At 28.2% G+C, this 13,858-nt stretch overlaps 5 protein-coding genes across 5 annotated transcripts in view; 3 read left to right on the top strand and 2 right to left on the bottom strand.

The window, feature by feature from the left end:
• Positions 1–13,858, bottom strand: part of LOC126553136 (uncharacterized) — a 35,094-nt gene that overhangs the window by 10,950 nt on the left and 10,286 nt on the right. The window lies entirely within an intron of this gene.
• LOC126553132 (putative nuclease HARBI1) lies at positions 4,478–5,999 on the top strand. Its single transcript, XM_050208308.1, has 6 exons — positions 4,478–4,622; positions 4,690–4,886; positions 4,963–5,110; positions 5,204–5,348; positions 5,529–5,647; positions 5,838–5,999. The coding sequence occupies exons 1-6, from the start codon at positions 4,578–4,580 to the stop codon at positions 5,997–5,999; spliced, it is 816 nt and encodes a 271-aa protein (XP_050064265.1). The 5' UTR covers positions 4,478–4,577.
• Positions 6,810–7,462, bottom strand: LOC126553131 (uncharacterized). The gene is made up of 4 exons (XM_050208307.1): positions 7,444–7,462; positions 7,154–7,261; positions 6,990–7,094; positions 6,810–6,919 (listed from the first exon to the last, which is right to left on the bottom strand). The coding sequence occupies exons 1-4, from the start codon at positions 7,460–7,462 to the stop codon at positions 6,810–6,812; spliced, it is 342 nt and encodes a 113-aa protein (XP_050064264.1).
• Positions 8,969–9,891, top strand: LOC126553130 (uncharacterized). The gene is made up of 2 exons (XM_050208306.1): positions 8,969–9,303; positions 9,478–9,891. Exons 1-2 carry the CDS (start codon positions 9,247–9,249, stop codon positions 9,889–9,891), a joined length of 471 nt encoding a protein of 156 aa, XP_050064263.1. The 5' UTR covers positions 8,969–9,246.
• Positions 10,209–10,661, top strand: LOC126553129 (uncharacterized). The gene has a single exon (XM_050208305.1). The coding sequence runs from the start codon at positions 10,209–10,211 to the stop codon at positions 10,659–10,661; it is 453 nt and encodes a 150-aa protein (XP_050064262.1).

Raw genomic sequence — 13,858 nt, 5'->3', positions numbered from 1 at the left:
CGAATGTAACTCAATATAATGCAAAGCGTAAGGAACCGACGATTTACAAGGAAGGCGACTATGTGATGATAACAAATGTGGATGTGACGGTAGGACAAAATAAAAAGTTAATACCAAAATTCCGAGGACCGTACGTAGTGAGAAAAGTATTAGATCGAGATAGATACATAGTAGGGGATATAGAGGGGTTTCAATTAACTCAGCGCCCGTACGAAGGTATTGTTGGACCGGACCGCATGAAAATGTGGATCCGTGTTTGAAGTACATTATTTATTATTATGCTACTAGGCACATTTTACATTTACTACAAATTTAATATAATATAATATGTCAATTAATTTATTGTTACAATTTATTTCTTTTCCTCGTTCAATTTTTTTTGGCACATGTAAACTATATTATACTTACGTATTTATGAAACAAATGTTAATTGAGGGGTTTCAATTCAAAACGGACTTTTTCCATTTTTGACAAAATTGAGTTAGATATTGATTCTAATAGAAATAATGGCGGGGAATCGAATGGCGGCGTTAGTTTTTGGCTAACCTGGCTTATTCCCTATGAAATAGTCGATCGAAAATCGCGTTTTTCTGCAAAACGTTCTTTTTCTAGGTATACGTTTAAATCAAAATGATCCATTTCCAATTCCCTACAAAATGCACTTTTTCCTCATATGTCAGTATAGGAGAAATCAATTGTTCGTAGCAAAATGTGCCATTTCCTTAATTTCTGAGCAAAATGTTCCTTTTCCCTTTCTTATCAAAAAGTTCTTTTTCCTTTGTAGTTGTAATATAAATTTAATATTTTAACTTTCAGTTTTTTTCAAAACGAACTTATTTTATATTGTAATAATCTCACAAATAAAAACAAAATTATTCTATTTTTAATAAATAAAATATAAAATTGTCCTCAGGGAAATTAAATATTTTTAATTTATATTTATTTTATATTTAAAAAAATGTTTACATATCGTTCCTAACTTCAATAGAACTATACAAATCATAGATTACAACATATGTTTTGGAGGGAAAACCGTGGTGGCTTATCCATCTATATTGTTATCAATGATAAAATCATTAAAATATTTTAAAAAAATTGTTACATTTTTAATATTTACCTATAAATTAGTGTTAAGAATTTATTTTATTATTATATTTTAACTACCTACAATAGTACAATATTACTATGAAAAGATCACGGGCCATAAAACTATTGGAGGCTGCAAAATCAGTAAGTTTTTTTGTCTATTTAGCTCATAATATTATAATTGTAATTTTTTTTTTTTTTTTAATAAAGTTCTTAAATGATTTTGTTTGATATCTTAGGGACTACAGCCTAAACGATTAGTTTATGAAAGTTCTGTTAAAGGAAACCTTTCTAATGTCAATAATGCTCATAAAAGTGATAATGTTACAGCAAAGGCTATTCATCCAAGTAATGTGAGTTGTTCATAGATAATATACTAAAGACATAATTTTTAAGCAAATCACTAAATTCTACAGTACTGTTGTTAGTAATTATGTACAATATATATATTTTATAAAAAAAACTACATCAACAGACATAATGTATAAGATTTTGTGTGTATGCAATATAAATCTTATATCATATTATCATAAAAGGGACCTTTACCTAATTTTTTATTTTTAACATGATTTAATTTATTTAGGATAAAGTACAAAATTGGTTTCAGTCAGTTGATTTCAACAGTTTTCCTGAAGATAATTATTTCTGATGTCCGTGTTAATACTACAGAGCTTGATTATCCAAATAATGTGAGTTAACTTAATATTGAAGTAAATTTGACTATTGTGCAAAACTGTTGTTTTATATTATTTTAAAATAATATATTATAAAAACTACCATCAACAGACATAGGTAGTAAATAAGATTAGCTACCCATATATTAATATATTATTAAAGATAATATACCTACATAAAAATAATAAATAATATAATAAAAAATAAATAAAAGTAAACTTATTTTGTTACATAATTTAATTGGTTAACTAATCTTGATGCTGATAGATATTTTTCATTTATTTGTATTTTATCCTTCATCATTTAGTATCATTAATAAAATTCTATATTTTCTTTTTAAAGGATTTACTGGATTTGAATTCTATGGAAATGATTATTATTGATAATGATGTACTGCCTTCTGATTGCAGTGAATTTGTTTTAGACACTAAACAGCAAATTATGATTAAGCCAGTAGGAGATGTTATTAGTGAATCTAATTCAAGTTTTACACATGAAAATGTAGTAGTTTTGCCTTCTTGTAATGATGAGTCTATAACACCTATTATAAATACAAATGAAACAGTAGTAATGATTCCACCTTGTGATAATGAATCCACAATAAATGTTGACAGTTTATTATGTAATGACCCTGAATATACAGAACATATTGAAATCACTGAAGGAGGTAGAAGAGCTAAAAAAACTTAACAAAAGGAAAATTGCACAAAAGAAAAAAATAATCTCCCTTCAACTTTTAATATTGAATGTAACCATAAAAATATCAGTAAACCTTTTTGTAAAATTTCAGAAATCAATTATAGCTGTATTCAACTTTTTAAAAAAAAACTTGTGTAATTTAGAGTCAAAAATTGATCAAGATAAGTTTTTGATTTCGATGATGTTTATAAATAAACCTTTGAGAACTGATCGTCGCAAAACTCAGAAAAAAAGAAAGAAACTCGGTTAAATACTTTATACCTACTGTTGATGGAAAAATACCTGTATGTGCTGAGGTTTTTAAATCTATTACATCAATTTCTAGAAGGCGCTTGAATCTTCTTGCAGAACATTTTATTCATAACTTAGATAGTCCAAAAGAAAGGCGTGGAGGATATCGTTCAAATCATGAAGATGAAGATATTGCACTATCAATCACTGAACATATTCAAAAATATAAAGCAAAAAAAAGCCATTACTCAAGAGCTGACACTGGGCGTTATTACCTTCAGCCTGGATTAAGTATCAAATTAATGTATAATCATTGGAAAACTGAAATGATAAACAATAACAAGAAAAAACTGCATCATATAGTAAATATTATTTTATATTTACCAACAAATTTAATCTGGGATTCGGACATCCACGCCAAGACATTTGTAGCTACTGCGTTGAACAAGAAAATCAAATTAAAAATGTAAAAGATGAAACACTACTAAGTGACCTTAAAGCAAATTTAAGTAATCATAAACAAACAAGTAAGAAATTCCATAAACTTATGAAAGAAACCAATGACAAATCTTTAAATATATCGTTTGACATGATGCAAAACCAGCCCCTGCCAAAAGTTAGTATAACAGAATCCTTCTACAGTAGACAGGTATGGCTGTATAATCTTACTTTTGTAATAAATTCTGAAAAACAAAACCCTGAAAGTTGTTTTTTATACACATGGTTGGAGACAGAAAGTGGAAAAGGGCCTAATGAAGTGGCTTCTGCATTAATCAACTTTTTAGAAATGATTGATGAACAACTTTTTGCTCAAGAAAATCCTCATACTACAGTAGTTAATCTATTTTCTGATTCATGTCTGGGCAAAATAAAAATCAGTTTGTTATGATTGCGCTGTTACATTTTATAAATTATAAAGCCAAGATGATCAAGGAAATTAAACATTATTTTCCAATACGCGGCCATAGTTATATGCCACCAGACCAAGTATTTGGTCGCATCGAGAAACAAATAAGACAAAGAGAAACAATTATATCACCAGCAGAATACTATGAAATATTTAAACAATATACAACTGTAAAGGTTTATGAAAATGATTTTACTGTTCTTGATTATAAATCAGCAACAAAACAAATTGTAAAAAAAATTGACTTCAAAAGCACTCAGCAAAAAAGATATTCCTACATAAAAGGTAAAACCAGTGTTGGTGTGTCACAAACATATGAAGCGGAGCCAATTCGTGTTAATATTCTGAAGAGAAACGCAAAACTTGAAAATATTGGTTTAGCTCAAAAACTAGAAAAAAAAAATCATGTAAAAAAGGCTAAACAAGATGATGTATCAAAATTAGTCAAATTCATTAGTATACCACCAGGGGCCCTATTCTTGAATCGAAGTGATAATTTATCACGTGTGATATTCTTTAATTATCACATGAAAATTGAAATTATCGTTTTTTGATATTCTTGAATGAATTATTGATAATTTAATTTGATAATTAAAACGATAAATTATCCCTACCTATTTCACTGGTGAAATTGATTATCACTGTTACCTATTATTTGAGTTGTATATACTTGTATTATTATTTTCTATTCTATCACCCATTTTCTTGGTCGTTATTGACTTTTTAGTGTAATTTATCGTGATCTCGTTACTTACTCGTGATTTTTTTTATAATTGATATAAAAATCTACAAGAGTATGGATGAGTTTTATATAGCTGCATTAGAAAACTTAGAACGGCAAGAAAATGCAGTAAATTACCGAAAGCTTAGTCACAGTGAACGATTTGACGCTTTTTTATTACCAGATTATATTTTTATAAACAATTATAGACTGACAAAAGATTTAGTAAGATATGTCATAAACATATTAACTCCTCATATGACAGAAGCAACAAGGACATCTGCCTTAAATATACAGACTAAAGTAAGTACTTACTTAAATAATGATCCCTATAAATATTATTGTTATTTATTAGTTTATTTCATATTAGGTATTCATAGCTTTGAATTTCTTTGCAACTGGCTCCTACCAACTTCCCGTTGGGAACAGTAATTTAGCGATTGTTTCCCAGCCAACTGTTTCAAGAGCGATAGATGAAGTAGTTAATGCTTTGAATCAACCTGAAATTTTCAAATATTGGGTAAAATACCCATCAACATTAATAGAACTACGACAAACAAGAGAAAAGTAAAATAAATAGATTCATATATTTTAAGACATGATAGGTATATTTTAGAAAATATATTTCAATGATTTATTATAGATTTAATACAAAATACAATTTTCCTGGAATAGTGGGAATTATAGATTGTACACATATTGGAATATTTCCTCCCAAAACCGATGATCCTGTTTATCCTGAGTACATTTATGTAAATAGGAAGAACTATCATAGCATAAATGTTCAGCTAGTAAGAATATAGATTAACAATATTATATTATTTTAAATTTAAAGATACTACTATAAGTAGTATTTTATAATCTATGACAACTTTTTTTTAAAGGTCTGTGATTCCGACATGAAAATAATAAATGTTTCAGCATTATTTCCTGGGAGTGTAAATGATGCTTATATATGGAACAACTCTCTACTTGAACCTACACTCAGGAGAATATATAATCATAATCCTGAAGGATTTTATCTTTTAGGTATGTCCTTAAATTAGTATTCCATTTCAATATTAACTATTGAGTGTTATTTTTAACACCACAATTTGCTTCAAACTAACATTTGTCATATTGTACTGCACTTGTTTGCTCTAAAATATTCTCTAGGCAACACATCTTATTTGCATTTAATTAGCCTAAAAGAAATTAATATGTTTTCAGGAGATTCCGGCTATCCTTTGAGGCCTTGGCTAATGACGCCCTTAATGCAATATCAACCAAATACTCCTGAAGAAAGATACAATCGTAGATTCAAACATGTTAGAAGCTTGATGAAAGATGTATTGGTCTTTTGAAATGCGTTTTCGGCATGTTAATATTATCATTATACATTTATTTATTTATATTTATTAAAACTTCTAAATATTTAAAAATAGGTGCTTGTTGAAACACAGAATACTACATTATTCTCCAGTTAAAGTTTGTAAAATAGTAAATGCTTGCACTGTTTTACACAATATATGTATTGAGAATAATGTACAATTTCAAAATGATGAAGATGGTAATGTGGAAGAAATTGACTTAGGAATATTTGGAGTCGATGACAATGAAAGACAAGATATACAAGGCTTAAATGAAGATTTAGTAGCTGGTAGAAGGATGCAGCACCGTGTTATAAGATACTTTGCTTAGAAATATACCTAATTTCAATTACCTATATTGTATTAAATATGTATGCACAACTTTAAAAAAAATATAAGATCAATAAATACTTATGACATAAACATATATTAATATATTTATTTGTATTACCTATACTACAGTCTTTTGTATCTAATATATATATAAAATAAAAACATAAAACAAAACAATAGGTATGAAAAGACTTCATAAAATACTAATTAATAATAATAAAAAAAGTGAATTTTATATAGTAGGAATGTATAAGCCCACTAATAAATACATAATAATATCGTATTGACTTGTAGTTTGATATAGGTAAGATAACAACTCTTTTGTAGAAATATAATAAAATAAAAAAATAAAACAAAACAATAAGTATGAAAACCCTTAATGAAATAGTAAAAAGTGAATTTTACATAGTAGGAATATATGAGCCAACTAATAAATAACATAATAATCTTATTGACTTATAGTTTGATATAGGTAAGATAACAGTCTTTTGTAGAATATATAATAAAATAAAAAAATAAAACAAAACAATATGTATGAAAACTCTTAATGAAATAGTAATTAATAATAATTATAAAAAGTATGATTTAGATTAAAAAATGAGCAGTATTAGAAGCAATACTTTTCAAATCACCCTGAATTTGTACTAAGACGGAAGTTTGTTTTCATATGAGAATACTTGTCTAGATAATAGTTCGGTCTGTTTTTCAAGTAAAGAAAGTTTTTTATCATAATATATTTTCTTTATTAACAGTTTTTCTCTTCCTATATCTGCCAATTTTTCAGTAGCAGTTACACTCTTTTGCAATCTTATCGCTGCATTAGACCGATGTTTTGGAATTTTTTTGAATGTTTTTCAGTTAAAACAGAAGTTGAGATATTATCGATTTTATTGACGGAATTATCAAGGTCTTTTAAATCTAGAAAATATTATAATATCTGTATGTAACAAATTATTTTCCAATACTATTTTAGTTGTTTTATTATTACCTAATTTGTTTTCTTTGTTAAATGGTAGTAATAAAGAGTGATTAATATCTTCAACTACTTCATCTGTTTCAAAATGTTGGGTATCAAGAACTATTTCATCACCCTCTAAAAAATATATTAAAATGTACATGTTTATAAGTAAAAATTAATTTTTATTGATTTACCTTCTATTTCAAAACTAATATCAATATCATTATGAAAACTAAAATCAACATTAGACTCAGCAACATTATTATGTCCAGTTATGGTAGTAGGTTTATTAATGCCAATATCTGTTCATCTATTTCATTTAAATTACTAGAACAACTAGGACCTCCTCCTGTTTTATTTGCATACTTTTTTATCAGACAGTGTTTCCCCTTAGTTTTTGTCTTTAAATCTGCCCATGCCTATAAAAAATAAGCACAGTTTTATAGTAAGTATACATTCTTTTACATTATAAGCTATGACTTACTCTTTCCATTCTTGAGCATTTTTGCTACCTCCTGGAATAGCATTTAATTTTTTGCAATTTCATTCCACTTTGCGTCAGCAATTTGTTTGGTAAAGTTTGGGGAAAATTTACCAGATCTTAAGGCATGTTCTTCAGACATTAAATCAATTAAACGCTGCTTTTGCGGAATCGTCATATATCCTTTTCTTTTGGTTTTTGATTGATTTTCCATTATAAATACGTGATATATTTGTTGAATAAAACTTTAAAAATATACGTTGCACAAAACAAAATAATATGTACACGCAAAAATATTAAATAGTAACTAAGTTTTTAATATAATAGTTTTTAATATTTATTAACTGTCTATTGATAACGTGATAACGGCATACGCTATTTATTCAAGGAGATTCAAGTAAATTATCACTTATAATTTTACTTATCGTTTCTCGTTCGAGAATTGATACAGTTGATAAAATATTATCGGGTGTGATATACGAATTGATAATTATCGTATTTGATAAATTATCACTTCGATTCAAGAATAGGGCCCCAGATGCACAATCATTCTATAATGATATTTTTATTAATAATAATGACTTAGAAGAAATTGCAGATTGTCAAGAATATGATGATGATGAGTAAACAAAAGTTCCTAAAATTAATCTCAAATTGTTTTATTTTTTATTACTTATTTTTTTATTTAGTTACTAAAAAGGCTGATATATTGATTAATTTAAATTTATATAAATATTTTATTTTTATCATAACATTTGATATGATTTCCTTAAAAGGTATTTATTTTGTTTTATTTTATTTTGTTTAAGTTTTAGTAAGTTATTAACAGGGATGTTAATTTATTTTATTTTGTTTATTATATTATTATATTTTATCTTAATAATTAAAACGTTTAAACACATTTTTAAACTGTTTTTGTATATGTTCAATATTTTTTGATATTTTATGACTTCAGTACCTACAAATTATATCAATGAATTAATATTATTTGATTCTTCAGTTTTTTTAGCAAAATAAAAACTAGGTACTTGTGGAAATAGTGCATTTTGATAAAAATAGATTTGTTTTTTTCCAAAAGGTAATTATTCAGTGTTTTATTCAAAAGGGACTTATTCCTGGAAAATGAACGTTTTGTTCAAAATTACTTTCTTTAAAATTAAAAATATACTAAAAAAATTTTAAGGAGAAAACTTTTGATATCAGAAATTGATTTATCGTTTTTTTTTACCTATTTTTCAATATATCACATGTTATCTAAATCATTTAAAAATCAGAGAAACAAAAAATGAGCTGTCCTGAAAAATTAGAAAAATGGAAAAAGTCCGTTTTGAATTGAAACCCCTCAATTTATATTCGATGTAATTTTAATTTTATGTAATGTCCCGCAACATGCCGTTTATGTGTTGCGTCTTTGTATACTCGTATATTATTTATTTATTTATTAATTAATTAATTATTTTTTTTTTTTGTTTTGTTTGTACGAAGTTAAGAATTTAAGATTGTCATTATACCATTATAAACCTATACTCTATTCCACCTAAGACTGAACCGCTCGGACGACCAAAACTCGTTTTCTTTGCGCATCCCCACCACAAAACGTTCGCCGCCGCGATCTTCGGTTTCGGTCGTTACGAACAGCAGCTGTCTACGTAGTGAGCTGTATTGACACACTACCACTTGTTTGATTACACTCGCGCGCACATGTTCACATTTGTATTTATTACATTTATTTGATTGGCTGTTATTATTTTCCTTAGTGATTTTTTTTTTTTTTTGTCATATATATTTTTTTATTAATTAATTACCATGGACCCACCACAAACTGTAAGCCGTTCACCAATTAAAAAAAATCCACCAGGAAAGGTAAGTAAACATTTAATTTATTTACTTTTGAAAATTTTTTGGTATTCAATGAAATGAATGTATAATGTATATATATACACGTATTTATAACATTGAAAAAAAATCTAAAATCTAAATCTAATTGTTTTATTTAATATGCTGGTTTTATAATAATAAATTTTATTACAATTTCAGCGAGTAGATTCTGGCAAGAGACAAATGATTATTAATGCGTACAAGGCAAAAATCAATGTGGATCCGACAAAGTCTTTAAGAACAATCCGGCAAGAACTTTCTAAAGAATTGGCCATTGGAGCAACAACAATTTCAACAACCATAACCGAGTACAACACTACTAAAAGGGTAATATCTCCTTCCAAAACACGTGTTAAGAAAACATTTCGTGAAACATTTGATGAGTTTCATAGAAATGCGGTTCGTAGGCATGTACATAGTTTTTGGTTTAAACGTGAAATTCCTACTGTCGACAAAATACACCATGCAGTTTCGAATGACAACTCCTTACCGACAATTTCAAGGACAAATCTTTATAGGCTTTTAAAAGAAATGGATTTCAATATAGCAAACGTAGTCGAAATAGTGCACTGACAGAAAAAACTGAAATTGTATTGTGGCGTAGACGGTTTCTTGAACAACTGCGTAAATACCGAGACGAGGGTCGACATTTGTATTACCTGGACGAGACCTGGGTAAATGCTGGCGAATGCACTAGTAAGACATGGTCGATACAACAATAGAATCCCCCCGAGACGCATTTTTAGAAGGCCTTTCAACTGGTGCCATAATCCATCAGGAAAAGGCAAACGCCTGATTGTACTACACATAGGTTCAGAAGACGGCTTTGTTCCCGGCGCATTGCTATGTTTCGAGTCCAAAAAAAAACCACCACAGATTATCACGACGAAATGAATGGGGAGACATTTTATGAATGGATGGAGGGTGTATTGCCACGTTTAAAAGAGAACTGCGTGATAATCATGGACAATGCATCATATCATTCTATGAAGCTGGATAAAGCACCGTCGTCGCAGACCAGAAAGGCTGATATTATAAAATGGTTGGAGGATAAAGGCGAGGTTATAGACAAACCTATGTGTATACCACAACTTCTGGACATTGTGAAAAGAATCAAACCACGGCATCAGAAATACGTAATTGACGAATTGGCCAAAAAACATAACCGTGATGTACTTCGACTACCTCCATATCATTGCGAGCTGAATCCCATAGAAATGGTTTGGTCATCTGTAAAAAGGTACGTACGGATGAACAATACAACATATAAATTACAGGATGTCAAAAATTTATTAATTGAGGCATCGAACGTGTGGATGCAGACATGTGGAAGAATTATATAAGTCACACGAAGAAAGAGGAGGACAAATTTTGGGAAATTGACTTCGTCGTAGACGATGTTTTGTCTGCAGAGTTGGAATCGGTAACTTTGACAATTGGAGATACATCATCAGACGAATCCTCCGACATCGATTCTGACTAATTTTTTGTATTATATTGACGTGTACGTAGTACAATTTTTAATTTTTTTTTATTTGTATTATATTATATTGACATTTACAATTTTTAATTTTTTTTATTTGTATTATATTATATTGACATACAATTTTTAATTTTTTTTATTTGTATTATATTATATTGACATTTACAATTTTTAATTTTTAATTTTTAATTTTTTGTATTATATTGACGTGTACGTAGTACAATTTTTAATTTTTTTTTAGTTTGTAATTATTTGTATTATATTATATTTAGTTTATTATTTTAGCTATAAAATAAACTTAATTTATAATATTTGATGTTTACTTATTTGTATATACCTATTACAGCTTGATTATCTAATGATGTTAATTCAAAATACGTGCTGTGTAATTATTAAACACGAAAAACGGCGATGTTTTTATGATTCTCTGTATGCACGGCGGTCGACAACTGCCGACGACCGGCAATAACTATTAGCCAATCAGAGAACGCCTAGCCACCACCCGGGGGGTCCGACAACGATCGGCGGCTCAGTCTGCATGCGCGAAAGCGGTTCACTCTTAGGTGGAATAGAGTATAAATTATTATTATATAATTTTTTTTTTTGTTCGAGACGAACAAAGGTCAGAATGGCCGAACTGTAGGATTTATATTTTATATTAATCTATACTAGGTACTATATTTCTGTGTGTTAATTGCGGGTTTTCTAGTGATCGGCGTTATCGATCAATGTGAATCGACCGTCCGTATCTAGACCGGTCGAGCGATATTTATTTTTATTAATTAATTGTATTGTGTGTGTGTGTGTATGCCGATCGGCCAGACGACCTGCGTACAGCTATTATATTATAGTCAGTCTTGAGATACGTGTCGCGATGACCGTTTCTCTATCAATAAAAAGTAATAAAGGAAAGCATTACGATTTGTCTACGTTATTATGAACCCCTCTTACAGTTTATAATAATATAAATTATAATAATTCATGCTATGTTAAAATGTCTGAATTTTGTTTGTATCATATCGTGTATGCCGTATAGGTGTAGGTATTTCTAAGCTAAATATCGCTTTATATAACATTGTCCATATATTATTTACATTTTGCGTAAATAAAATAAATATACTAGCGCAAGCGTATTCAGTCATAGATGCAAAACTGCAAAGCTATTATTTTTTTTTTTTTCAAGAAGGTGCATAATAATGACGGATATGAATAGAGTTAAGACTTAAACCTTATTTATCTCAAAACAATTTTGTGTTGGTGCATATATTATGGAATTACGGTACATTCGGTACATATCACATACATATATTTTATTATTTTGATATAGATTATAATTTATCTAATCCTATATATAGGCAATTGTATTTTATATAGTTGTATACTTGTATATGCGACCTAATTTTTATGTACCTAATACCTTGTAATTTCCTTACATTAATTGATTTTAAAACAGTATTTTACTTTGTGTTTTTTAATTCTAGTAGTTTAGTACCTAGTATAAAATTTTATATAATTTGTAGCCTTTGTAGGTAGGTATTATACATTTTGTCTTCTTTATGAGTCAATATATTTAGTACCTATTATTTTCGTAAGTAGCCAATGGGCAGTAACCATTAGGCAATAAGTTAGCCAATTGTATAATATAATATTATAATATATTATATTATATTGGTCAGTCCACATTTTAAGGTTTCTGATTTTAATTGCGAATGATTGGCGTTTGAAAATTCCTAATATTTTCAAATATTAAAACCAAATTTATAAGAGTTGGAGCGTAAAATTGGGAAAAGTGAACTAGCCGATCTTAAGTAGACTCGATGATAAATTCAAATCTATTTCCAGAATTCTTATCGCTTTACTATATAAATCGGTACGTTTGACAAAAAACACGTCTAAATTCTTATATTGCGCGTGTGTTAGACAAAGACAGGCAATCACCGCCACCAATTCAAAGTTATTATAATTATGATTTGTGATATAAATAATATATACATTTGTTGTTGTTGATTAGTTTTTTCGGGGAAAACCCCGAAAACCTTCTAACAGCCGTTTGTCCCGCTTTCCCCCCGCTGCAACGCTACCACCGCCGTACACCGCATTGCCAATGTGTACTAGTCACACAGTCACATATTCACGCATTCGGGCAGTAAATTTGCCATTCTGAATTCTCTCAACAGTCAACGCTTTATTGGTTAATTGTATCTTTTGCGTTTTGATTATTATATATCTGATTATCAAGTTTTAAACACAGTGTGTTTACCCACAAACAGTAATTTTTAGTATTATTATAGTATTCAATTTTCGTTGGTTTTTGGATAATAGTGATAGTACATTAGTACATAGTTTTTACGTTACCTATTATATAGGTAGTTGACGTGTCTGCAGTTGTATACATTTTTGGTAAGTACACTTACTTTTTTTACTGTTTTTTATTATTATGTATTTATGTTATAAGCATTGTAAAAGTTTGTATTATACTTATCTTGTAATTATACCTACTAAAATTATGATATTTTTGATGAAATTTTGCTTACCTAAGTCGAAGTTAAATTTGCCTAATTTGTAATCACATGTTACATGTATAGGTAATAACAATGTTCAGTTATTAAGTTAGGTATATAACTACTATATATTAATACAAAATTAATATTATTGATTTCTTAAAAACATCTTCAAAATTAGGTAGAATAATTGAATTGTTATTCTAATTAATGGCAAGTACACAGGGCCTAAAATACATCTCTTTTCTCGGAACACATTTTATTTAATTCAATTGTTACCATTGACAGATTTCCATACAACAAAAACCTGTGGAGATAGTAGCGCCCAAACGCCAAAATCCTACTCCTCTTTTATATAATACACTGTATTATACATAGATGACTTTTGGACTAAAAATACATAAATTAAATATAAGTTAAAATTCAAAATATTTTTCTAATGGTAATATAAAACAACTTAAAATGAAAATTACTTATTAGACAGATGATAAATGCATTATCTTTCTATACTGTATGGAGATTGTTATTTTATAAAAAAATACTATTTTAAATAAAT

Source organism: Aphis gossypii, unplaced genomic scaffold, assembly GCF_020184175.1.
Source record: "Aphis gossypii isolate Hap1 unplaced genomic scaffold, ASM2018417v2 Contig00071, whole genome shotgun sequence".
NCBI classification, from domain to species: domain Eukaryota; kingdom Metazoa; phylum Arthropoda; class Insecta; order Hemiptera; family Aphididae; genus Aphis; species Aphis gossypii.
This window is presented reverse-complemented; position numbering and strand designations above follow the sequence as displayed.

Excerpts from the sequence above, each read along its gene's own strand:
- LOC126553132 (XM_050208308.1), top strand. The coding sequence starts at position 4,578 with ATGACAGAAGCAACAAGGACATCTGCCTTAAATATACAGACTAAA. Across the intron at positions 5,111-5,203 it reads ATAGCATAAATGTTCAGCTA|GTCTGTGATTCCGACATGAA; the intron begins GTAAGAATATAG and ends TTTTTTTTAAAG. Across the intron at positions 5,349-5,528 it reads TGAAGGATTTTATCTTTTAG|GAGATTCCGGCTATCCTTTG; the intron begins GTATGTCCTTAA and ends ATATGTTTTCAG.
- LOC126553130 (XM_050208306.1), top strand. The coding sequence starts at position 9,247 with ATGGACCCACCACAAACTGTAAGCCGTTCACCAATTAAAAAAAATCCA. Across the intron at positions 9,304-9,477 it reads AAAAAAATCCACCAGGAAAG|CGAGTAGATTCTGGCAAGAG; the intron begins GTAAGTAAACAT and ends TTACAATTTCAG.
- LOC126553131 (XM_050208307.1), bottom strand. Across the intron at positions 7,095-7,153 it reads TATTAGTTTTGAAATAGAAG|AGGGTGATGAAATAGTTCTT; the intron begins GTAAATCAATAA and ends TATATTTTTTAG. Across the intron at positions 6,920-6,989 it reads TAACAAAGAAAACAAATTAG|ATTTAAAAGACCTTGATAAT; the intron begins GTAATAATAAAA and ends AATATTTTCTAG.
- LOC126553129 (XM_050208305.1), top strand. The coding sequence starts at position 10,209 with ATGAATGGGGAGACATTTTATGAATGGATGGAGGGTGTATTGCCACGT.